At 36.8% G+C, this 25,548-nt stretch overlaps 1 protein-coding gene across 2 annotated transcripts in view; it reads right to left on the bottom strand.

Annotated features, from left to right (window-relative positions):
* PCCA (propionyl-CoA carboxylase subunit alpha) overlaps positions 1-25,548 on the bottom strand; it is a 344,033-nt gene that overhangs the window by 300,077 nt on the left and 18,408 nt on the right. The window contains exons 3-4 of one of the 2 annotated variants that reach the window (XM_082602231.1): positions 24,700-24,747; positions 24,521-24,589 (exon numbers count right to left, since the gene is read on the bottom strand). The exons of the other annotated variant lie outside the window; for it this stretch is intronic. Coding sequence (XP_082458357.1) covers positions 24,521-24,589; positions 24,700-24,747 — 117 coding nt within the window. The remainder of the gene's footprint in view (positions 1-24,520; positions 24,590-24,699; positions 24,748-25,548) is intronic. 2 annotated transcript variants of the gene reach the window in all.

Raw genomic sequence — 25,548 nt, 5'->3', positions numbered from 1 at the left:
AGTTCAGTATCACTACACATGAGCCAGAAAATCTTGAGAATTGTTTAAATACTCTCACATTTGATCCTCACCCATTTTAACCTTTATTCCTAAAAGAACTGATATGTGCATTCAGTTCTAAACCTACTCCAAATTCAGGAATATATGCTCCACTTTTAAGACTACTTACTACACAATGTTTCAAATCTATTTTTGCTTAAGAAAGGCTAGGCATTCAATACAGAATAAATTGCTTACTTCTAAAAGAAATCTATTCTTTTAAAATGATGAAAGGGATTCATGTATTTTTGAAACGGCTTTTCCTAACAGTTTTCCAGTGTAAGTTTAAATAAATTTAAACTCCGTTTAAATTTTACAAGGCAGGCATTAAAAACTGGAACACATTCTTATACCTGGACATGTATGACCCTCCTCCAAAAAGTCTAGGGTGGAAAATACTCGAGCATTGCTAAGTTATACTCTTCAGCTGTAAAGTAGTTTTGAAAGAAGCAATTTGTTTTAAATGAGGTCTATCAAAAAAAAAAATCAAGTCATCTTTTAGAAAGCCCTGAGTTCTCTTTATCTATTCAATAAATATTTTCAAACTAAGTAAAAAATTATATTGTGTATTGAAAGGTTAAAGATACCTGCTACCCAAGGGATTAACAGATCAATATCTTAATATAAAAGACTCAAATCTATGCAGTTTAATTTCTTTCATAAAACCCAAGGAAAGGCAGCCAAGCTCGCAAAAGGATCCTAAATATTCCCATTTCAAAGCAAGGCTCTCCTTTGTACCTTGCTTATTCCCAACTTCCAGTTGCTCTCCTCCCCTCAGACCAGAATGCCCCCCTTCTACTGCCCTCTGCCCAGTTCAGCAATGTTTTACAACAGCAATTTTGTTTTTGTAATTGTGGTTGTGGGTTTTTTCTATAAGAAAGAAACTGAATACTGAACAATCCTTTGAAAAAAATGCATCAGTCAGGGGGCTTCCCTGGTGGCGCAGTGGTTGAGAGTCCGCCTGCCGATGCAGGGGACACGGGTTCGTGTCCCGGTCCGGGAAGATCCCACATGCCACGGAGCGGCTGGGCCCGTCGGCCATGGCCGCTGAGCCTGTGCGTCCGGAGCCTGTGCTCCGCAACGGGAGAGGCCACAACAGTGAGAGGCCCGCGCGCCGCAAAGAAACAAACAAGCAAACAAAAAACTAGTACGGAATCATTGTTCATTAGATATAAAATTGTTTTTTTAGCTCCATTCTTTTGTGTCCCAGCTCCCAAGTAATTCCACGTCTGCAGTAGCGATGGTAAAAATGGGGGCCTACAGGAGCCAAAACAGTCATAGAAGGAACAATCTTCTCTAATCAATGAAACTGTGGTCCCAAGAGGACGGGTAGATTTCCCCTGCTTTTGTCACGTAGGAACACATATGCATTTGGTCTCTGCCACCAGTTCCTGACACAAGCTCCTAAAACACTTGTCATTTCCTGATGACAGGGGTGCTAGGAGCATCTTTTGTTCTAATATTTGGTCTTTGACCCCAGTTCCTGACAAGAGCTTCTAAGACCCTTGGAATCTCCGGAGTGCTAAGAGCATCTTTTTGTATGCTAATGAGATGACTGTTGGCTGGAAGCCCCTAGATAGCTGCAGGATGGGGGCTGGTCACCAGAACAACCAAGACTCCATTAGAGGGTTGGAACTTTCAGTTCCATTCCCTGAACTCAGGGGAGAGGGGAGGGGATAGAGGTTGAGTTAATCACTGATGATCAAAGACTTAACCAATCATGCCTACACAACGGAGACTCCATGAAAGCTCTACCCAACAGGGTTTGGAGAGCTCTGGGTTGCTGAGCACTTCCACACGCCAGAAAGGTGGCACACCCCAACTCCATGGGACAGAAGTTCCTGTGCTCAGGACCCTTCCAGACCTTGCCCTATATACCTCTTCAATTAGCTGTTCATTTGTATCTTTTATAGTATCATTTATAGTAAACCAGTAAATATCAAGTAAAGTGTTTGCCTGAGTTCTGTGGGTCGTTATAAACTGAGGAGGGGGTCACGGAAACCCGATTTACATACAGCTGGTTGGTGAACAGTACAGATGACAACCTAGCAGTTGAGACCAGCATCTGAAATGAGGGCCATCTGTGGGTCTGACCCGTGAACTCATGGAATCTGAGCTAACCGCAGGCAGTCAGTGTAGGAATTGGATCAAATTGTAGGACACCCAGCTGGTGTCCAGAGAGTTGGAAAACTGGTTGTTACTATGAGAAAAAATCCTACACATTTGGTGTCAGCAGCATTGTGAGTCAACAGTTTTCTTTAGGTTCCTCCATATTCTCCATACCTGGCCATGGACACAGTGTGTGCAGCAGTGCAAGGTAACTAAATTCCCAGCCTTTTAAACAAGAGGAAAAAAACAGGAAGGCCAAAGGAATGAGAGGAGAAGCTAGCTAGCATGGAAAAGTGACTCAATAAAGTTGTTTATGAACTCCTGGGCTCATTCTTAGGTTGGGCATGTATAGATATGATCCTAGTAAGCAGACCAAAGAATTTAAAAACTGAACAAAGAAGACCACATATCTCAGACTGACCAGTGGGTTACATACATGTGAGACAGTATGAATAGCATTACAAAAACCCACAGCACACAGAAAAAGGATAAGAACATGCACTCTGAAGCCAACCATGTCAACTGCTGCTAAAACAAAAATATCAACATTCTCTAAAGGATTTAAGCAACATTCACAGTCTCATAATATTCAAAATATAATCCAAAATTACTTTGCACACCAAGAACCAGGTAAATCTTAACTCTTATAGGAAAAAATCAACAGACACCAAGGCCAAGATGACAAAATTGTCACAATTATCTGACAGAGACTTTAAGGAAGCTATTATAAAAATATTCCAGCAAGCAACTGTGAACACTCTTAGAACAAATGAAAAACTAGAAAGTATCAGAAAACAGAATTGCTAAAAAGAAATCCATGAAAAACTCTAGAACTGAAATATACAACCTTTTTTTTAAAAAAAAAACAATGGATGGGCTCAACAGCAGAGGAAAGAATCAACAGACTTGAAGGTAAGTTAAAAGAAAGTATCCAATCTGAGTCAGAAAGAACAGAGATTGGAAAAAATTAACAAAGCTTCAAGGAACTATGGAACAATCACAAAAGGTCTAATATACATGTTACCAGAGAAAAAGAAGAACAAAATAGCATGGTGCTGAGAAAATATTTTTAAGAAATAATGGCTGAAAATTCCCTAACTTTGTTAAAGACATAAACCTACAGATTCAGGAACCTCAAAGAATCCCAAACAGGATAACAACAGAAGTTGATGACCAAACACATATAATCAAACCACTGAAAACTAAAGACAAAGAAAAAATTCTGAAGGCAAAGAAAAACAACACATTAACTATAGGGGAACTCAGAAGCTAGAGAGACCAGAAAGAAGTATTCAATATTCTTAAACTGCTAGAAAGAAAGAAGTGTCAACCCAAAATTCTATATGCAAAACAATATCAGAATGAAGGTGAAATAAAGACATTCTCAGATGAAGGAAAGCTAAGAGAATTAACTGCCAGCAAATCAGCTCTACAAGAAGTGCTAAAGAAAGTTCTTCAAACAGAAAGGAAATGACATTAGAAACTTGGAACATCAGGAGTGAAGGATTAGCAACAGAAATGGTAAATATCTGGGTGAATATAATAAACAATTTTCCCCCTCTTAGTTCTTTAAAACATGTTTGACTATTGAAAGTAAAAATCTTAACAATGTCTGATGCAGTTTTCAATGTATGTAGATAAAATACATAAGAAAACCATAACATTAAAGGGAAAGAATAAAGATACCTATATGGTAGAAAGATTTCTACATTCCAATTGAGGTGGGAAAATATGAATTCTAAATAGATTATGAAAACCCTGGTGGTGCAGTGGTTAAGAATCCGTCTGCCAAGGGCTTCCCTGGTGGCGCAGTGGTTAAGAATCCACCTGCCAATGCAAGGGACACGGGTTCGATCCCTGGTCCGGGAAGATCCCACATACCATGGAGCAACTAAGCCCGTGTGCCACAACTACTGAGCCTGCGCTCTAGAGCCTGCGAGCCACAACTACTAAGCCCACACGCTGCAACTACTGAAGCCCACACGCCTAGAGCCCGTGCTCTGCAACAAGAAGCCACCGCAATGAGAAGCCCACGCACCACAACAAAGAGCAGCCCCCACTTGCCATAACTAGAGAAATCCCACGCACAGCAATGAAGACCCAAAGCAGCCAAATAAATAAATAAATAGGAAAAAAAAAGAATGTCTATTGTAATCCATAGAGTAACCATTTTAAAAAAAAAAAAACTAAACAAGATATAGTCAGAGGGCTTCCCTGGTGGCGCAGTGGTTGAGAGTCCGCCTGCTGATGCAGGGGACGCCGGTTCATGCCCCGGTCCGGGAAGATCCCAAATGCCACGGAGCGGCTGGGCCCGTGAGCCATGGCCGCTAAGCCTGCGTGTCCGGAGCCTGTGCTCCGCAACGGGAGAGGCCACAACAGTGAGGGGCCCGCGTACCGCCAAAAAAAAAAAAAAAAAAACACAAAAAAAAGATATAGTCAGAAACACAGCAGATGAACTAAAAAGGAATACTAAAAAAGGTTCAAATAACCCAAAAGATGACACAATATGGGTAAAAGGAACAAAAACTAGATGGAAAAACAGGAAATAATAAAATGGCAGCCTGAGACCCAAACATATCAATAATTAATCATAAGGGTCTAAATACACGAATTAAAGGATACAGTCAAATAGTTTCTTTAATATGACCAAACTATATGCTGCCTGCAAGAAATTCACTTTAAATATAATGATATAGGTAGTTTAAAAGCAAGATAGCGGGGAAAACGTACCATGCAACATTCAACGAAAGAAGGCTGGAATGCTGGTATTAGTATCAGACAAAGCAGACTTCAGAGCAAAGAAAGTTCCAAGCGATAAAGAAGACTATTACATGATAACGAGGGTGAATCTGACAAAAAGATATAATAATTCTTAATGTGTAGGTACCTAAAAACAGTGCTGGAGAAACAAACACCCAATTGTTGTTGGAGATTCCAACACGCTTCTCTCAATAACAAACTAGTAGTAGAAAATTAGCATGAATAGAGAGAAACTGGACAATACTATCAATCATCTGTATCCAACTGACATTTATACACTACTGCACCCAACAAAAGAAGATGAAACAATCTTTTCAAGTACACATGAAACAGTCACCAAGATAAACCATACCTACATCATGAAACAAACCTTAACGCACTGAAAAGAAACAAAACAAACAAATGTGTCCTCTGGCCATAAAGGAATTAAACTGGAAATCAGTAACAAATAACAGAAAAATCTCCGAACGCTTGGAAATTAAACAATTGTTAATAACCCATGAATAAAACAGGAAAATTAGAAAATATTTTGAACAAAAGTGAAAATACAATATATCAAAAATTATTAGATGTACCTAAAGCAGTGCTTACAGAGGAAATTACAGCATTAAATGTTATATACTAAAATATATCTCAAATCAGTCATCTAAGCTCCCACCTTAACAAATCAGAAAAAGAGGGGAAAAAAACCTGAAGCAAATAGTAAGAAGAAAATAATAAAGAACAGATATCAATGAAATTGAAAGGAGAAACACAATAGGAAAAAATCAAACATAAAGCTAGTTCTTCAAAAATATCAGTAAAATTGATAAACCTCAAACAAGACTAACGAAAAGAAAAGAGAAGGTACAAGTTATTATCAATATCCAAAATGAAAGACAGATTTTCACTACAAACTACACAGACATCAAAAGGATAATAAAGAAATTCCAAGAACAACTCCATTCATATAAACTGGACAACTCAGGTGAAATAAACCAGTTCCTTGAAAACAACATACTAAGAAAACACACTCAACATGAAATAGATACCTGAATAATCCTATAACTATTGAAGAAATCGAATTCATAGTTTAAGATCTTCTGAATAAGGAATTTCCAGGCTCAGTTGATTTCACTGGAAAATTCTACCAAATATTTAAAGATATGAAACCAATTCTATACACGCTTATCCAGAAAAAAAAAAAATGAGAAGGAACATTTCCCAGTTCATTTTATAAAGCCAGCATTATCCTGATACCAAAGAGAATACACAAAGAGAAAACTGCAGACCAAGATCCCTCATACCAGTGATGAAAAAACTAGTAATAAAATATTAAGAAATCTAATCTAAAGGTAAGACTTGAGGAACACTGGCTGCCAAGTTGGAAATAATTGTTTGGTACAATCAGAAAAAGATTTCCCTAAGGATAGTTCAAGGGTGATTTTAATGGGTTTAAAGTAATCTGAAGTAGCTGGTTCTGATTACCAGTTTTTTATTCTTTTTCTAAGAATAATACACCACAATCAAGCAGAGTTTATGCCCAAAACACAAGATTGGTTCAATATTTAAAAACCAGCCACTCAATGTAAAATATCATATTACAATCAAAAGAAAAAAATACACATAAACATGTCAATTGATTCAGAAAAAGCATTCATGATGAAAAAAAAAAAAAAACTCTTGGAAAACCAGAAGTAGACAGGATCTTCCTCACCCTGATAAAGAGCATCTACAAAAATCTACAACTAACACCAAACTTCAATACTGACCAACTGAATGCTTTTCCACTAGATTGGAAAATATGCACTATCACCAATCTTATACCAAATCATAACGTAGAGTTCTCAGCCAGTGCAATCGGGAAAGAAAAAGAAATGAGGCATACAGATCATAAAAGAAGAAATAAAACTGTTACTGTTCACACACAGCATAATCGTCTTCATAAAAAATCCAAAGGGATCTACCAAAATCCTCCTAGAACTAGTGAGTTTAGCAAAATCACAAGATACAAGATCAACATGTAAATATTAATCATGCATCTACTATTAGCAATGTACACTGGAAACCTAAATTTAAAAAAAAAACATTTTAAGAACCTCACAAAAAAATGAGATACTTAGGTATAAAATCTAACAAAATATGTACAGGATCTGCATGCTGAAAACTAAAAATGCTGATGAAAGAAACCAAAGGAGACCTAAATAAAATAAGAGACCTCCCATGTTCATGGATAGAAAGCCTCATCATAGTAAAGAAGTCAATTCTCCCCAAACTGATACAATTACAATCAAAATTCCAGACGGATTTTTAGTAAATATAGACAAAATTCTAAAATTTATTTGGGAAAGCATAGAAACTAGACTAGCTAAAACAATTCTGGATAAAAAAGAATAAAGCTGGAGGAATCCAATTTTAACACTGATGATAAAACTACAGTAATCAAGACAATGTAGTATTACCAAATGGACAGACAGATACAGATCAATGGACTAGAAAATAGAGTCCAGAAATAGAATCATACAAGTCACTATTTGATTTTCCACACAGGTACAAAGCAATACAATAGGGAAATGATAGTCCTTTAGTCCTTTCAACAAATGGTTGGAACAGCTCAACATCTATATGCAAACAAAACAGCATGAACATAGATGCAAAACTCCTCAACAACATACTAGCAAATTGAATCCAACAATGTATTAAAAAAAATTATACACCACAACCAAGTGGGATCTATCCCTAGGCATGCAAGACTGGTTGAACATTCGAAAATCAATTAATGTAAACCATCATATCAACAAGCTAAAAAAAGAAAAATCACATGATCATATCAATAAAAGCAGGAAAAGCATTTGACAAAATCCAACACTGTTCATAATAAAGACCTCTCAGTAAACTAGAAATAAAGGGGACTTTCTCAAGTTGATAGACTATCTACGAAAAACCTACAGCTAACATCATATTTACTGATGAGAAACTCTAAACATTCCCATTAAGATCAGGAACAAGGCAAGGATGTTCCCTTACTACTGCTTTTCAGCATCATACTGGAAGTCTCAGACAATGCAGTAAGACAAGGAAATAAGTATACAGATTGGGAAGGAACATATAAAACTATCTTTGTTCACAGATGACATGATCATCTAATAGCAAGAATGCAGGATACAAGATTAATATAGAAAAGTCAATTTGTTTTCCTATATACCAACAATGAACAAGTGCAATTTGAAATTTGAAACACAATACCATTTACATTAGCACCCAAAAAATGAAATACTTAAGGATAGGTCTAATAAAATATGTACAAGATCTATATGAGGAATATTACAAAACTCTGATGAAATCAAAGAAAAACTAAATAAACGGAGAGAAATTCTATCTCCATGGATAGACACAATATTGTCAAGATGTCAGTTCTTCCCAAGTTGATCTATAAATTCAATGCAAAATCCCACCAAGTTATTTTGTGAATATCAACAAACCTATTCTAAAGTTTATATGAGAGGCTAAAGACCACAACAGCCAACACAATACTGAAGAACAAAGTTGGAATATTAACACTCAACATCAAAACTTACTGTAAAGCTACAGTAAGCAAGACAGTGTGATAATCAGCAAAAGATCAAATAGATCAATGGAATAGAATTGAGGACCCATAAATATACCCCCATAAACAGACAACTGATCTTTGACAAAAGAGAAAAAGCAATACAATGGAGCAAAGATAGCCTTTTCAACAAATGGTGCTGGCATAACTGAACATCCACATGCAAAACAATTATAATCTAGACACAGACCTTACACTCTTCACAAATATTAGCTCAAAATGGTCCATAGACCCCAATGTGAAACACAAAACTATAAAACTCCTAGAAGATAACAAAGGAGAAATCCTAGATGACCTTGGGTATGGCAATAACTTTTTAGATAAACGACACCAAAGGCACAGTCCATGAAAGAAAGAATAAGCTAGACTTTATTAAAATTAGTAACTTCTCTGCAAAGACAATGTCAAGAGAATTAGAAGACAAGCCACAGACTGAAAGAAAATATATGCAAAAGCCACATCTTTTAAAGGACTATTTTCCAAAATATACAAAGAACTCTTAAACTCACCAATAGGAAAACAAACAACCCAATTAAAAAATGAGCCCAAGACCTTAATAGACACCTCACCAAAGAAGATATACAGATGGCAAATAAGCACTTGGAAAGATGCTCCACATCACATATCAGGAAAATGCTAATTAAAACAAGATACCACCACACACCTATTAGAATGACCAAAATCCAGAACACTGACAACATCGAATGCTGATGAGGATGTGGAACAACAGGAACTCTCATTCACTGCCACTGGGAATGCAAAATGGTACAGCTACTTCAGAAGATAGTTTGGTGATTTGTTACAAAACTAAACATGATCTTACCATATGATCTGGCAATCACACCCCCATGTCCACACAGAAACCTACACACATTTATAACAGCTTTATTCATAACTGCCAAAAGCAAACGAGATGTCCTTCGGTAGGTGAATGAATGAATAAACTGTAGTAATCTAAACAACAGAATTATTATTCAGCACTAAAAAGAAATGAGCTATCAAGCTATGAAAAGACACAGAGAAACCTTAACTTCATACTACTAAGTGAAAGAAGCCAATCTGAAAAAGCTACATACTCTACGATTCCAATTATATGACATTCTGGAAAAGGCAAAACTATGGAGACAGTAAAAAGGCTGGTGGTTGTCAGGGTTTGGGGGGATGGCAAGGGATGAACAGGCAGAGCACAGAGGACCTTTAGAGCAGTGAAAATACTCTGTATCATACTGTAATGATGGATACATGTCATTACACATTTGCCTAAACCTATAGAATGTACAACACCAAGAGTGAACCCTAATGTAAACTACGGACTTTGGGTAATTATGATATGTCAATGTAAGCTCATTCACTTGCAATATATGCACCACTCTGATGGTAGACGTTGATAATGGAGAGGCCATGCATGTGTGGAGACAGCGGGTGTATCGGAAATCTCTACACTTTCCTCTCAATTTTGCTATGAACCTAAAACTGCTCTTTTAAAAAAAAGTAGTTAGAAAAAAGTATATGTGAAAGCATTTCTTATCAAGAGGAAAAATTACATGAAACCCTTCACAAATAGGTTTGTGTAGTTTTGAAACTGTTCTCCCCTATAAAGACCATCCCTGTTGAGTTTCATCAGTGTAGCCTAGGGATCTGTAATACTTAATTGAAATAGCTCGCTGAAGTTACTTTGCTATATTTAATTATAAATTCCCTTTTACTAAAATATCTAGCAACCATTTAAGGAATACATTATAGATCTGGGAACTAAACTAATATATGACTAATTCACAGGAAGACTTGGAAGGCACTAAACAGTTATTTACAAAATAAGACATTTAAAACTACTATCTGTATCAGTTTTACCTGTACTGTCTCCCACATAGAAAGACACGATTCCTGCCCTTTGTCCCACACCTACAAGCTTCCGCCGACAGACCACACCTCACTCCCAGTATCTAGATAGCGCTTTGCAATAAACATATTGGATGGATGCATGACTGAAGATGGCAATAATAGAATTTATCTGAATTGGAGCCTCTCTTCCTTAGGATAGGCTTTGACTCAAATAAATTGATATATCAGATATAAATCTACTACTGCCATTCAGACAACCTTATATCTTCCTGAAGATGCCTCCTGGACTCCTCCTTTTGCTACTCCAAATTGGCAGTTGCCGTTGTGACAACCGAGAAAAGAGGAGCAGCAAGTCCCAAAAGAAGCCGTCCCAAGTAGGGTCAACGCACTGGCTGCCGCTAGAGGTAGCTAGCAAATGAGTACCTACACAAGCTGAGCAGCGCTGATTCACAGATTAGGAACCAGTCTACGGGGTTGGCTCAGGACCTCTGCACACACTGCATCATTTGCCCAGCTAATAGCTGGCTCTCATCTCTCAGGTCTCACCTTACACTTTACCCCCCTCAGAGAATTTCCCTGACCACCATTATTCTCTCTCAGCAACTAGTCTGTTTCCTTCATAACACTTACCACAATTTGTAATTATTTGTTTGCATGTTTTCTTTTTTTCTTTTTTTTTTTTTTTGCGGTACGCGGGCCTCCCACTGCCGCGGCCCCTCCCGCCGCGGAGCACAGGCTCCGGACGCGCAGGCCCAGCGACCACGGCTCACGGGCCCAGCCGCTCCGCGGCACGCGGGATCCCCCCGGACCGGGGCACAAACCCGCGCCCCCTGCATCGGCAGGCGGACCCCCAACCACTGCGCCACCAGGGAAGCCCTGCACGTTTTCTTATTTTATATCTATCTCTACCACTAGACTCTAAGTGCCATGAGAGCAAAAATCATGTTTCTCCTGGTCACTATTCTAATTTCAACGACTAGCATAGCATCTGGCCCACAACAGGCACTAATAAACAGTGGCCTTCAAGGTAATAAACCTGACTTTCTTTGGGGGAGGAAAGGGACTTTTTCATATACTTAGCATGGGAAGTAATATGCTACAATGGGAAGAGTACAATTTGGGAACCACACATAATTAGAACCTCAGCTCCATTGCTTACCTAGCTAAATGATCTCTGACAACCTATTTTATATCTTGAAGCCCCAATTTTCTCAAAACAATGACAGTAATACTTCCCTTACATAATCACTCTGATTCTCTAGTATACTGTAGATATGCAATAAGTGATAGCTATTAGTACTTCTTAAAATGATCATCCTTCCATCCACTAAGAGGTCTTAAATGAGTGACACTATAACAGAAACGAATCAAGTCAAAGTCTTATAAACATGGCAATATCAAAAATACTATATTTATAAGGTAAGCTGTATTTTCAAACCTTTTATTTAACGTATGCTTTTTCAGTAAGACTACAGAACTTCTAAACCTGCTTCAGTAGATGTTTAGAGAAAACTAAATCCACGATTAGGTATTTTTTCATATCATCGAGTATTAACTACATGGAAACCCATAATGTTCTTTTTCAAACCATGCTGTTTGAAGTCACCAGGAACTTTCAAAAACACAAAAACAGAAGGTAAACTCACAATATTTCACTGTTTTGTTTTTAAACTTTTAGTATCAGTAAAAGGATAAAGGTCTTACTAACAAAAATTAAGGACTTAGGGACACCCTTTTCATTTTACAAATGAAAATTTTCACAAGTCACTTTCCACAGATTAAAAATTGGAATGTTTTTATTAAACAGCAAGTATACAAACATATATACGAATAAAATAATTCATACATAAAGATACTGATATAAATCCTTTTTTTTTTCCCTGCCCAAATGTAATTTTTGCCTTGCTGCTAAATAGTCACAGTCCTTCCTTACTGGAATGATTGGTTTATCTTTAACTCCACAGAGCTTAAACTATCAGTCTTTTAAGAAGCTTTGACAGGTTTTGACGATTTAACCTGCTGAGCTCACAGCACCCAAGGGAGGGTCCTGGTTGCAAGTTTTATTTCTAATACAGCTGACCACTAATACCCGACTCCACAGATAATGGATTTCAATAACCACCACCCACAGGTTAACACTTCAAGTAGTACCCATAATATTGCTTTAATTAAGTTAATACATGAAGGTCACAGTTTGGTATAAAGTTTTATTACATTTGGCAGTGCTTACAATAAAAAAAAAAAAGGAACTGTATGTGTTCATCTATACAGTAACTCTATAAATTTGCCTATAGATATAATCCAGTTTGCTCAGAGATTTATACTGCATTTCAATTTATTTTCTAAAAGGAATTCAGTTTATTAGTTCCATTTCCCAAAATATGTACATTTCTAGCATTTCTAGCCAGTAGTTTCTCTAACCATGCTGGGCACAGAATGGGTCTACCTGGCACAAAGAGGCCACCCACTAGAGCAAAAAGATTCCTACCACTACCATGCCCACCCCCTGATTTTGGAGCATTGTGATGGTAGAAAAGATTAATGCTTTGATTTGTCTTGTGTCTAATGATTAGCTTCATGTGTTAAATATTAATGTCTTCCGGACAGAATGAAATTATTTTTTCATTTTGAAAAATAAAGATATATAAAATTTGTTTTTGAACCTAAACACTTTATGCAGTAGAAAACAAGCCAAAGAGTCTTTTTACAACAAATATCATGAAAAGGCAAAGCAAACAAATGTTTAAATGAATCTGAAATTAAAGGTTCACTCTAAAGTGTTAAAATGAGATACTGTATTTTAATACACAAATCGCACAGTCAGCAGGGTTGATACATTTTTCTATTTTTATATGTAGTATTAGGTAATTTGAGGTTATTTTAGAGAAAAGCAAAAAAATGGTGGCTGAATTTATACATATTGAATTCAGCAATAATTGTATTTTTAAAATACACAACCTGACAAGCACTATGGTAGATAATAATGAATCAGCATGGGAGCCATTTAATATACTTCTTGATTAACTCATTGCCTGTCCACTTTGCACACAGACATGCTTACATGTCATAATCGTCATAATTCCCATCATCCCCACTGCTAACACTCAAGCTCCTTGATTAGTGCACAACTCCCAGACGAGCCATTGCTAATGCTAAATAATTCTCTTCAGCCTCCTGCTACTATTCTGCAGGATCTCCAATTAAATATAATGTCCCTGATGAGCCATATTAATGTGAACAAATTCCTACCAGGAATCCTATCTTATTCCATTTTCCCCAAAAATGTAGAGAAAGTAATTTAGCCAAGCCAAAGATAATCAAAACATTTTAAACTGATATAGTATAATGTCTCGGCAAAATATGTTATTCCAAAGACAATAAAAGAAAAAGGGTAGAAAAAGTAATGTCTAAACATGTTAAATGCTTTCTTCTCCTGATTAATTTGTTCTTCACTGAAAAGTCTAGTGTTTTAAATATGCATAGGTAGATACATTGCATTCTTTTTTTTTTTTAGATACATTGCATTCTTAATCCAAAAAGGTTACTGAAAGCTAAGTTTTATGAGAAAAGTGAGCAGTAGCAAGTTTTAAAGCAAATATGCCATTTAAAAACCTTTAATTATCTAATTACCAGAACTCCAAGGTCCATAATCACATTAATGAAACCAATTCCTTCCTTCCCATTAAATGCAGTATTACAGTCACTATCAGAGGCTTTGCCATGGAACTTTATGTTGCTGATAAGAAAACTTCATCTTGAACAATGACAACTATAAGTATTTTTTGTAAGAATGAATTAAGAATCTTATAGATTTTCTATTGCAATCTAAAAGGCTGGGAAGGCTTCTGACCTAATTAAGACTAACTGGGAAACATGGACTATGATGGCCACCATCTTAAAATATTCTGTACTAGTAAAAGCAATTTAAGAAAATGTTGTTTAAATATACCATCTCAACTACACACACACATATAACAAAAGGTCACCTGATTTTTCAGTTACCACCCCCAAAAAGTTTTACAAACTTCACTCTGGTCATTTATTCCTATTTGAGGATTAATAATTACATTAGCTGAAAATAAGTCCATTAACAGATTTTGTGAAATAATTTTTTAAAAATTAAGAACTTTAACTCCTTTTCAAATTAAAAAAATAAGGTTGAAAAATATCCTGAAAAGTAAATCATGTAAATGAGAAAAGGTAAATGGTTTTGACACTTAAATTGCTTTCAACTCTATGTACACCTAGGATAAAAGTGAAGATATTCTAACAAAAATATAAACAGGTAAGTTTATTAAAAGATATATATATGAAAAGATATAAAATAAAGATATTTTAACAACCCCATAAAATTTTTATAAGGTTTTCCCTAAGGTCTTTTATACCTTCGCCTACATTAATGTATTCCATCTCCATTTACCTGATCATTACCCTCCAGTTTGTTCAGCTGGAACCAACATACACTAATTACATAGACATCACGAAGTCCTATTTGTCCTCAGTACCTCCCCAGACAGCAGGGAAATCATATCAAGGGTAGGCACGCTAAGTGATGATTCCCCCCACCTTACTGTCAATCATCCCAGAGTGCTCACAGGAAACCCCACTCAACCTCATTACTGAATCCTAAGGGTAAGACTACAATACTCACCAGGAATCATACTTCAAACAGCAGGCTGCCTGGCCAAGATGTGAGTCACAATGACTACTTCCCTGATTTTAGGTTTTGGTGTTAATGCAGTAAATACCAAGTATTTCTCATTTCAATCCAATGTTACTATACACAGACAAAGCAACAAAATATTGGTAAGTTCAGTTTAGGAGTCCAGCTACGAAATATAGTCAAAGGTTGAAGTACAGAATCATTTAATCTCATTTAAAAAAAAAAATCAAAACCCTAACTTCAGAGGTTTAAAACAAATATAACAATATTTTGCTACTTCTTATGGAAAGGCTTCCTAGTCTTTTTACTTGAAAACACACATACATACATAAAGTAAGTTATCATAAAAGTAAAGAAAGTTATCTAACAACCATTTTGAGAAGTACCAACACAACAATCTCTAAATTCTCATAATTATTTGTTCCCACTATTCACCAAACTAATGAAGTAAGACCTACCTACCCATTTAAAAAGTCCCAGTCACCAAAACCATCAAACATTTCTCATTCCTTATTATTTCTTAACTTCTCTGGGACTACCTAAAATCACAGTACATTAGTGGCATAAAACCCTACAATCCACCTGTCCTGCCTTCTAAGTCAATATAATATTAATAAGGTCCTCTTAAACAAATAAAATCTCCCACATCAGCCCTCTACCTAAAATCTAATCAATTTATTTCATAAATGTCTCTTCTTGCTCCAAAATTTTATGTAATGGTCCCAATAATTTTCACTTTATAAGGTATTACAATTTTTTTTTTTTTTTGGCCGCACTGTGTGGCATGCACGATCTTAGTTCCCTGACCAGGGATCGAACCTATGCTCCGTGCAGTGAAAGCGTGGAGTCTTAACCACTGGGTCGCCAGGAAAGTCCCCAATATTTCTTTAATATCTGTTAGTACAGTTCCCTCTTCAATTTTCCTCAAAATTGTCTAGGCCATTCTTGCATATTTACTCCTTTGTCAATCCCCCCCACCACTGTTACATTATTACATTTATTAGGATTTAATACAAAAACGTAGATCTAGAAATAACTAGCATTGACAATATTGTTTCCTTATATAAAAATAAGTTCTCATATAAGTTGTATGAATGCATTTTAAATTCATATCATAAAGTGTTTTATCTTTGCCACCACTTCCATGAGGTTAAATTTTCTTAAGTTGTATTTTCTATCTTGTTGATATTTAGGAAAGCTACAGATTTCTTTGTATTTATTTTTTAACTACCACAGAGACTTTTCTTACTGTTTCTAAAGAGTTGTTCAGTTGCCGGTATAACTAGAAACTCGATACAATCTTATTATTTCTGCCTTTCCTGTCCACCATTTTATAACTCTTGCCTAATTGCATTGCCGAGCACTTCTAGGATGCTATTAAATACTAGTGGTGACGGTAAATGTATGGGTCTTCATCCTGACTTCCATGAGAATGCTTCCTATGAGGTATGACATTTTCATTCTGGGAGGGCAGTATTTATTTAATCCTGTTTTACTAAGGATTTTACAAGGAGAAGACAGTGAATTTCTTTTACATGACATCTAGGCTTCCATCAAGATGATCATATAGTTTTCCTCCACTAACCTATTAGTATATTTAATTAAATTAATAGTGTCTAATATTGAACCATACTGAAATGTCATGAATACACTGCATGACTGCAGCATATTACTTAAATAAATTTTACTCTATTTCCTATTACTTAGGATTTCTTCTATCAATATATAATTACAGTCATTGTAATTTTATTTTTTGCTTACTATCTTTGCCCAGATTTTGATTTCTGAGTTACTATGCTGGTTTCATAAAAAGAAATGGAAATCTGGGCTTCCCTGGTGGCGCAGTGGTTGAGAGTCCGCCTGCCGATGCAGGGGACACGGGTTCGTGCCCCGATCCCGGAAGATCCCACATGCCGCGGAGCGGCCGGGCCCGCGAGCCATGGCCGCGGAGCATGTGTGTCCGGAGCCTGTGCTCCGCAACGGGAGAGGCCACAGCAGTGAGAGGCCCGCGTACAGCAAAAAAAAAAAAAAAAAAGACTCAAAAAAAAAAAAAAAAAAAAAGAAATGGAAATCTATTTTTCTTTCTCTAAGTCTAGAGCAATTTAAATAGTGTCAAAATTTCTTTAAAAAAAAAATTTCTTGCTTCCTGAAAATTTCAAAGAATCCTTGCAAGAATCTCTAGGCCTGGACACTCAGAGTCCTTTAGTCAATTATTTCCTACCTTATTCAGGTGCTTTCATGCACAGAGTTGCAGGCCTATACATAATTATTTGTCACCAGTTTTGTAAACTGAGCAAAACAAAATAACTACCTAACATTTTTTAAAGGCTTTTTTTCTTTTTTTTTTTGCCGTACGCAGGCCTCTCGGTGCTGTGGCCTCTCCCGTTGCGGAGCACAGGCTCCAGACGCGCAGGCTCAGCGGCCATGGCTCACGGGCCCAGACGCTCCACGGCATGTGGGATCTTCCCAGACCAGGGCACAAACCCGCGTCCCCTGCATCGGCAGGCGGACTCTCAACTACTGCGCCACCAGGGAAGCCCTAAAGGCTTTTAAAACCAGGTTAAACCCCACTTTCAATAATGAACAGAACAACCAGAAGATCAGCCATGAAACAGATGACTTAAATATCCCTATGAGCCAACCAGTCCTAAAAGACATCTATAGAACACTCCACCCAGCAGCAGCAGAACACACATTCTTAAGTTCACATGGAACATTCTCCAGGACAGATCATATGCTAGTCCATAAAACAAACATCAAAAACTTTTAAAGGATAGAAACAGTAGAAAACACATTCTCTGACCAAAAAAGAAGGAAATTAGAAATCAGTAATAGAAAGAAACTTGGGAAACTTGTAAATATGTGGAATTAAACAACAAACTCCTAAATAACAAGTGGGTCAAAGAAGAAATCAAAAGGGCAACCAGAAATTACTTTCAGAAATGAAAATGAAGATACAATATGGCAAAACAGGGGATGCAGCTAAAACAATAGAGAAAAATGAACGGTTAAACACCTATATTAAAAAGACCTCAAAACAACCTAGTTTTCTACTTTAAGAAACTATTTTTTAAAAGAGCAAACTAAACCCAGAGTGAGCAGAATGAAGGAAACAAAAACTAGTGTAAATAGAAATGAAGTAGAGAATTTAAAAAGAGAGAAATCAATGATACCAAAAGTCGGTTCTTTGAAAAGGTCAATGAAACTGAAAACCGTTAGCTAAAATGACAAAGAAAAAATGAAAAAACTCAAATAACTAAAACCAGGAATGAAAGAGACATTACTGCCAGCCTTATAGAAATAAAAATGATAAAGAAATACTATAAACAATCGCATAGCAATAAATGATAACTTAAGATGAAATTGACAAATTCCTAGAAAGACAAACTATAGACACTAACTAACTCAGGAAGAAACAGAAAATCTCAATAAATCTACAAGAGACTGAATTAGTAATCAAACAACTACCCACAGAGAAAAGCTCAGACCCAGATGGCTTCACTGGTGAATTCCACCAAACTTTAAGGAATAATTAATACCAATTCTTCACAAACTCTTCCAAAACAACAGAAGATGAGAGAACACTTCCCATCTTATACTATGAGGCCAGTATCACTCTGACACCAAAAACAAAAACATCAAACGAAAAGAAATCTATAGACCAATATCTCTTATAAACACGGATGAATAATTCTCTACAAAACACCAGCAAACTGAATCCAGCAATATACACAAAGGACTATACATCATGACCAAGTGTGATTTATCCCAGGAATGCAAGGCTAGTTTAACATCCAAAAGTTAATTAATGTAATATACCATATCAATGGAATAAAGGATAAAAACCACATTATCATCTCAGTAGACACAGCAAAACCATTTGAAAAAATCCAACACCCAATCATGACAAAAACTCTCAACAAACTAGGAACAACAGGGCACTTCCTCAACCTAATAATGGGAATTTATGAAAATCCCAGAGCCTAAATCAAACTTAGTTGTGGAATACTGAATGTTTTCCCCCTAAGACGAGGAACAAAACAGGATGTCTGCTCTCACCACTCCTTTTCAGTATCATTCTGGAAATTAAAGCAAGGGAAATCAGGCAAGACTATGAAATAAAAAGCATCCAGTTAGAAAAGAAAGAAGTAAACCTATCTCTCTTTACACATGACATGATCTTCTAGAGAGAATCCTAAGGAATCTATTATATTTTTTAAAACTATTAGAACTAATAAACAAGTTCAGCAAGGTTGCAGGACACAAAATCACTATAAAAAATCAACTGTATTCCTATACACCTGCAATTAACAATAAAAATTGAAATTAAAAAATTGCAATTCTAGGGAATTCCCTGGTGGTCCAGTGGTTAGGACGTCACTCTTCCACCGTAGGGGGCACAGGTTCAATCCCTGGTTAGGGAATGAAGATCCTGCAAGCCGCATGGTGTGGCCAAAAAAAAAAAATGAGGATGAAATTGCAATTCTAATAGCCTCAGAAATAATATTAAAATACTTAGGAATAAATATAGCAAAGTAAGTGCAAAACTTATACTGTGAAAACTACAAAACATTGTTGAAAGAAATTAAAGCAACGTAGATAAGTGGAACAACATCAAACGGAATATCCATGCTCACGTATAGGAGGACTTAAAAATGTTGAGATAAAGATATTTCTCAAACTGATATACAGATAAAACATAATGCCTATCACAATCCCAGCAGGATACAGTTTTCCACTAGGACCATTTTCCCCTCATAAACCATTGTCTACAAATCTTTTCAAAGAATAATAAGGGCCTGGAGAATGACACATAAAAGACAATTCATGACTTGATAAGAGGCTTAGCCCCTATTTTGCTCTCTCTGGCCCTGACCATTTCCCACTGGAGTACTTTACATTGCTTGTTGACTCTGGCCTCATCCCCTGGATGCAGATGCACTAATCTCATCAATACGTATGAACTGTTTTCCTGGGTAAAGCCTGACTTTGAGACTGCTCTGGGTCAGTCTTCTCAAAGAAAGCAAGAGAACTTCCTCAACAGAGAACAGGATATCATACTATTTTAAGACAATCCAATAAGCAAACTAGACTGATAACTGCAAACCCTCCCTAGAAGCACCTAAAAATCCCAGAATATAACAAACTTCTTTAAATGAAGTTTGGCTTACAAGAACCACAAGCAATCCCTAGGGATCAAGAAGAAGCTAAAAGCCAGACAGTATCCACTAGAGCTGATACCACTAATCTTAGAGAGTATAAGTGGGGATCTGAATAACCTAGAGAACTGAGTTTTAACTCTCAGAGAAAGGAACCAATTGTGAGCTGAAGATTTGAAGGAAAACTCCTACATAAGGCCATGTTGTTCAAAGGTTACATCCTCAGGACTTCCCTGGTGCTCCAGTGGCTAAGACTCCACGCTCCAGTGCAGGGGGCCCGGGTTTGACCCCTGGTTGGGGAGCTAGATCCCACATGGCACAACAAGGACTACATCCTCAGTGAAGGGGGGTGAGGTTTATAATCTACTAAGTAGGGAGAAGACATACTTACTATCAGCTGTGCTTCAAAGTAAAGGAAAAAGTCTCCTCAGGAAACTAGAAACCTGGGCCTATTTAACAGAGGGAGGGAGGGTGGGTGTGGGTGTGGGTGTGGGTGGGTGTGTGGGTGTGGGTGTGTGGGTGGGTGGGTGTGTGGGTGTGTGGTTTCATCTGGTTTTGCCCCATCCTCATAATTCAGCAACCTTCGTGCCAAGAAATTAATATAAAAATTAGTCAGTGATACCCCGGACAACCCAAACCATGTGGAGTTCAACAATAAAGATACCAAATATGAGGTCACAAGACAAAATCTACACATGTGAGGAAACAATCCATCGTGAGGAAGAGTCAGAAATAGAAATAGATACATAAGATCTTGAAGTAAAATAACAAAATGAAAGAAACTTTAAAGTAAGTATGCTATAAATAAGACACGAAAGGACTCAAATACGTTAAGAAAAAAGACAAAACAAAAATCAGGCAGGGCACAGTGGTTGACAGTCCGCCTGCCGATGCAGGGGACACGGGTTCGTGCCTCAGTCCAGAAAGACCCCACATGCCGCGGAGCGGCTGGGCCCGTGAGCCATGGCCGCTGGGCCTGTGCATCTGGAGCCTGTGCTCCGCAACGGGAGAGGCCACAACAGTGAGAGGCCCGCGTACCACAAAAAAAAAAAAAAAAAAAAAAAATCAGGCAGGGAATTTCCTGGCAGTCCAGGGGTTAGTACTCCGCACTTTCACTGCCAAGGGCACGGGCTCAATCCCTGGTCAGGGAACTAAGATCCCGCAAGCCACATGGCGCAGCCAAAAATAAAAATAAAATGTGCTTTAAAAAAAAAACACAGGGCTTCCCTGGTGGCACAGTGGTTGAGAGTCCGCCTGCCGATGCAGGGGGCGTGGGTTCGTGCCCCGGTCCAGGAAGATCCCACATGCCGCGAGTGGCTGGGCCCGTGAGCCATGGCCGCTGAGCCTGCACGTCCGGAGCCTGTGCTCCGCAACGGGAGAGGCCACAGCAGTGAGAGGACCGCGTACCACAAAAAAAAAAAGACAAAAAAAATCAGGCAGATTCAAAAAGGAGCAGTAGACCCAACAGATTCCTCAAAAGACAGCAAAGATGACAAATGCAACCAAAATAATCACAGTGTCAGGCAATATTCATTGGTGAATGCAAAAATGTTAGATGAGAGGTTGTTGTGGGACAAAACCTGCACGTGGATTCAACGATTCACCCCCCGCAAAATTAATTTTAAAAGTGGGGGGGAATGGACCATTTTAATGGAAGGGACCAATGGAAGAAAACTGCATAATCATCTTTAAAAGCCAACTTTTTCCCATTCAACATTCATTGTTTACAAGTTACTTGGCTTTCCTTCTTTGTGTGACTTACCACTTAATAGTTGTAATAACTGTTAGTCTTCTTCCCCTGATTAACTGCTTAAAAATTAGTTTTTAACATAAAATAGTTTTCACAATCAACTGTTGCAGTATTTTCCTACTATAATAGTATTTACATTTCAATTTATGAAATTAACACATGAAGCATGTAAGATTTTTTTACTCCAAGTAACACTGAAAATGCTCACCTCTTGAAAATCAATATTGAAACATTTATAATACATCTGAATAGCATGCCTTGTTCATAATACCGATATTATACAGTTCATTAGATATGATGGTAACCTTTGTGATCACATGTTAAAGAAGCAAATATGCTGTTAGAGGAATTCACCTTTTTGTCTTTCTTGAGGCTGAAGCAGAAACCAAATAGCAAATCTGGCCCTATTTCTAAGGCTTAAATCAAACTTTGAACATTCTAACCATCATTACTATCCTGCTTTTACTTATAGTATCTTTCTAGAAACCGACTTACAGGAGGTCATATGAAGAGGAAGTTTTGACCAAGCATGCATTGCTTGCTTCCCATCACGGGGCCTGGCAAATCTTATTTTAAACTATATATCATAATCTCTGGTTTAAAAAAAAAAAAAAAAAAAGTGGCTAAAAGTCTTTAAAATATAAAAACTACCACATCTGCTTCAGGAAGGATAAATGACAAAGACTTAAAATTCAAACCAACTCTTTTGAAACCAGTTTTGCCAAAGTCTGGAAAGTGACTGTCCACAAAGCTAGAAATGTAACAGTGAGAAAAGTCAGTCATGCTCTTTGGAGCAACAGCTTACAGAAGATTATTCTGTAATATCACATTGAAATATAAACAAATAGGAAAAAGCTGACATATAAATAATTTTGGCTATATGCCAACAGTCACCTTTATGAGAACACCGCATAGAGAATTAACTATATACTGTGATAGGAAAAAAAAATTACAAGTGAAAGGTTGTTGTTAGGCTTGAAATAAAAACAGTGACTGTCCACAATTCAAACATTTTTCTCTCAATTTACCCATGAATGAAAACACAGCCTGAGCTAATACACTGAAAAATAAACACAAGATGAGAAGAGTGAATTTTAAATCTACTACTAGCTTGACAGTAACACAAACTTTTTTCTGAAGTAGCTTTACTATTGGTAAATGCCTTAGTTTACCAATCAAGAATGACATTAAAGCAACAGTTTTCTCATTATTTCATGAATATTTTGTGAGGAATATAAACTACTGAAACTATCACAGTTAAAACAGATTATTAGTAGAGAAGCCAGAAACTAATATTCAAAAAAAATCAAACAGTATATACGCAAAACAAGTTTTTTTAACTGCTTAATTACTTTTAAAGTAAAGGATAAATATTTTAAATGTACCAGCCAAATAAACTAGATAATATAAATACTTAACCTTTATTCTGGGGAAATTAGAGTAGCTTGCAATCATTTCCATTTTGCTTTTTAAAAAAGGAAGAGAGTCACAATAAGACAACAGGAACAACATACTTCTAGATAAAATTTTAAAATCACAAAGACTGAAAATTCTTTGCATTAAATTACTATACGATAAAAGCTGACATTACCAATAGGTCCTGTTATCAGAAGTTGTGTGAAAGAATGAAAAACAGTAACTTATATCAAAGGACAACTACTTACATTTCATTTCATACAGTTCCAATAATTCATACACTTTTCCCACGGGATTTTTTTCTACTCATTCATAGTTTATTACTGCTAAAAATGCCTGTTTTGATAAAAATCCCCAATAAAATTATATATCAGCCCCTGCTTTACTCTATACCTTCTTTTGTTCATGCCCAATTAGCATTAGCCTATCTTTGATTTATCAAACTTTCAGCTGCACACGGTAAAGCATTTAGGAAGGTTAAACAATTACAGCATCCCAAGTGACAGTGGAGTTACCCTGTGCGGAAATGTGCTCCCATAAGGCAGCACTGTATAAATATTTCATTAGGGCTTCCCTGGTGGCACAGTGGTTAAGAATCCACCTGCCAATGCAGGGGACCGGATTCGAGCCCTGGTCGAGGAAGATCCCACAGGCCGCGGAGCAAGTAAGCCCGTGCGCCACAACTACTGAGCCTGTGCTCTAGAGCCCACGAGCCACAACTAATGAAGCCTGCACGCTTAGAGCCCATGCTCCGCAACAAGAGAAGTCACCGCAATGAGAAGCCCGCACACCACAACAAAGAGTAGCCCCCACTCGCTGCAACTAGAGAAAGCCTGCGCTCAGTAACAAAGACACAACTCAGCCAAAAATAAATAAAATAAATTAAAAAAAAACATTTCATTAATCTTTGAATCTAACTTTCTCATGCTTTGCTTAAATGTACTTGGTGACCAGAATCAGTTTACCAAATTTTTATTCTATTCTAGGCTTTTAAAGCTCGAAAATAAGAGTTAAGACACATATTGAAGACCTTACGATGCTCCCATTTTGCTTAATACAAGAGTGAGTAATTAAACTGGTTTTTTTTTTTTTAATTGTGTACCTTTTCAGGCCAACAAAAAAACCCCTACATCTTTCACTTTTTTTCTAGTTGATCCAAAATAAGGTCCTGATTCAAACAAAGCAAAAATACTTACAGAACTAGCGTCAACATCACTGTGGATGGCAACCGTCTTAATGCCCATCTTCTTGCAAGTTCTAATAACCTATATTAAAGTACATTAATGTCATCTGTTAATAGTAATTCATATGTAAAGGGATTAAGTAACAATAAAATTCAGAGTAAAATGGAAAATATGATTAAAATTCCACTCACCCTACATGCAATTTCTCCTCTATTCGCAACAAGAATTTTATCAAAAGTCTAAAAAGAGAAAAAACACATAAGAAATTGTTACTCTTGCTTTGGGACCAGAGAACACCAAGCTTTTCCACAATTACCATTGGGCATGATCCTAATAAACATTACTTCCTACAGTAGTATTAAATACCATACATACGTTCATTTACAACCAGGCTGCTACTAAACTCATCTGGTAGGATCTGGCGTTATAATTATCCTCTTAAAGCATCAATTGACTAAGTTAGACAATTCATAAGGGGACTAAATTCTCTTGCCAAAAGATAATCTTCAAATGATATTTCAGAATACTAGAAACTTTAGAAGAAACTGCTTGAGAATTTACTTGATTATTTTCTAAATTCAGGGAAATTCTAAGTGTCATGTTTATCAAAGGGAAGTCTGATATAATTTATATGCTATCTCTTTGGGATTGGGCCACAGTATTAAATGATACTTTTGATAAATGAGAACAGATACTATTTATGCTTATTTCCAAAGATTCCCAGACAAAGCAGGTTATGCTATTTGAGTACAATGTTAAGTCTGAATAACCACCAAATTTTTAAACAGCTGAGGCCATATAATAGAAAAAGAAGTTCCATTCTGTGTGGGGCTAGAGACCTAAATTCTAAGCCCAGCTTTGCCATTAATGATCTATTTGACTCTAAGCAAATCAATCTCTGTAAATTGAAATCTCTTGACTTCCACATATATAAATTGATAGCATTCTAATGGGAAACTATTTAACAAGGTTCTCTCCCTACTCTAAAACTGTACAGGTTAATCCTTTTACAGAAATGCACACAAACAATTATAAGTAAT

This window comes from Mesoplodon mirus (genome assembly GCF_964341445.2).
Source record: "Mesoplodon mirus genome assembly, chromosome: 17".
Lineage (NCBI taxonomy): Eukaryota > Metazoa > Chordata > Mammalia > Artiodactyla > Ziphiidae > Mesoplodon > Mesoplodon mirus.
Note: the sequence above shows the minus strand (reverse complement) of the source record. Positions and strands in the feature narration are given on the sequence as shown.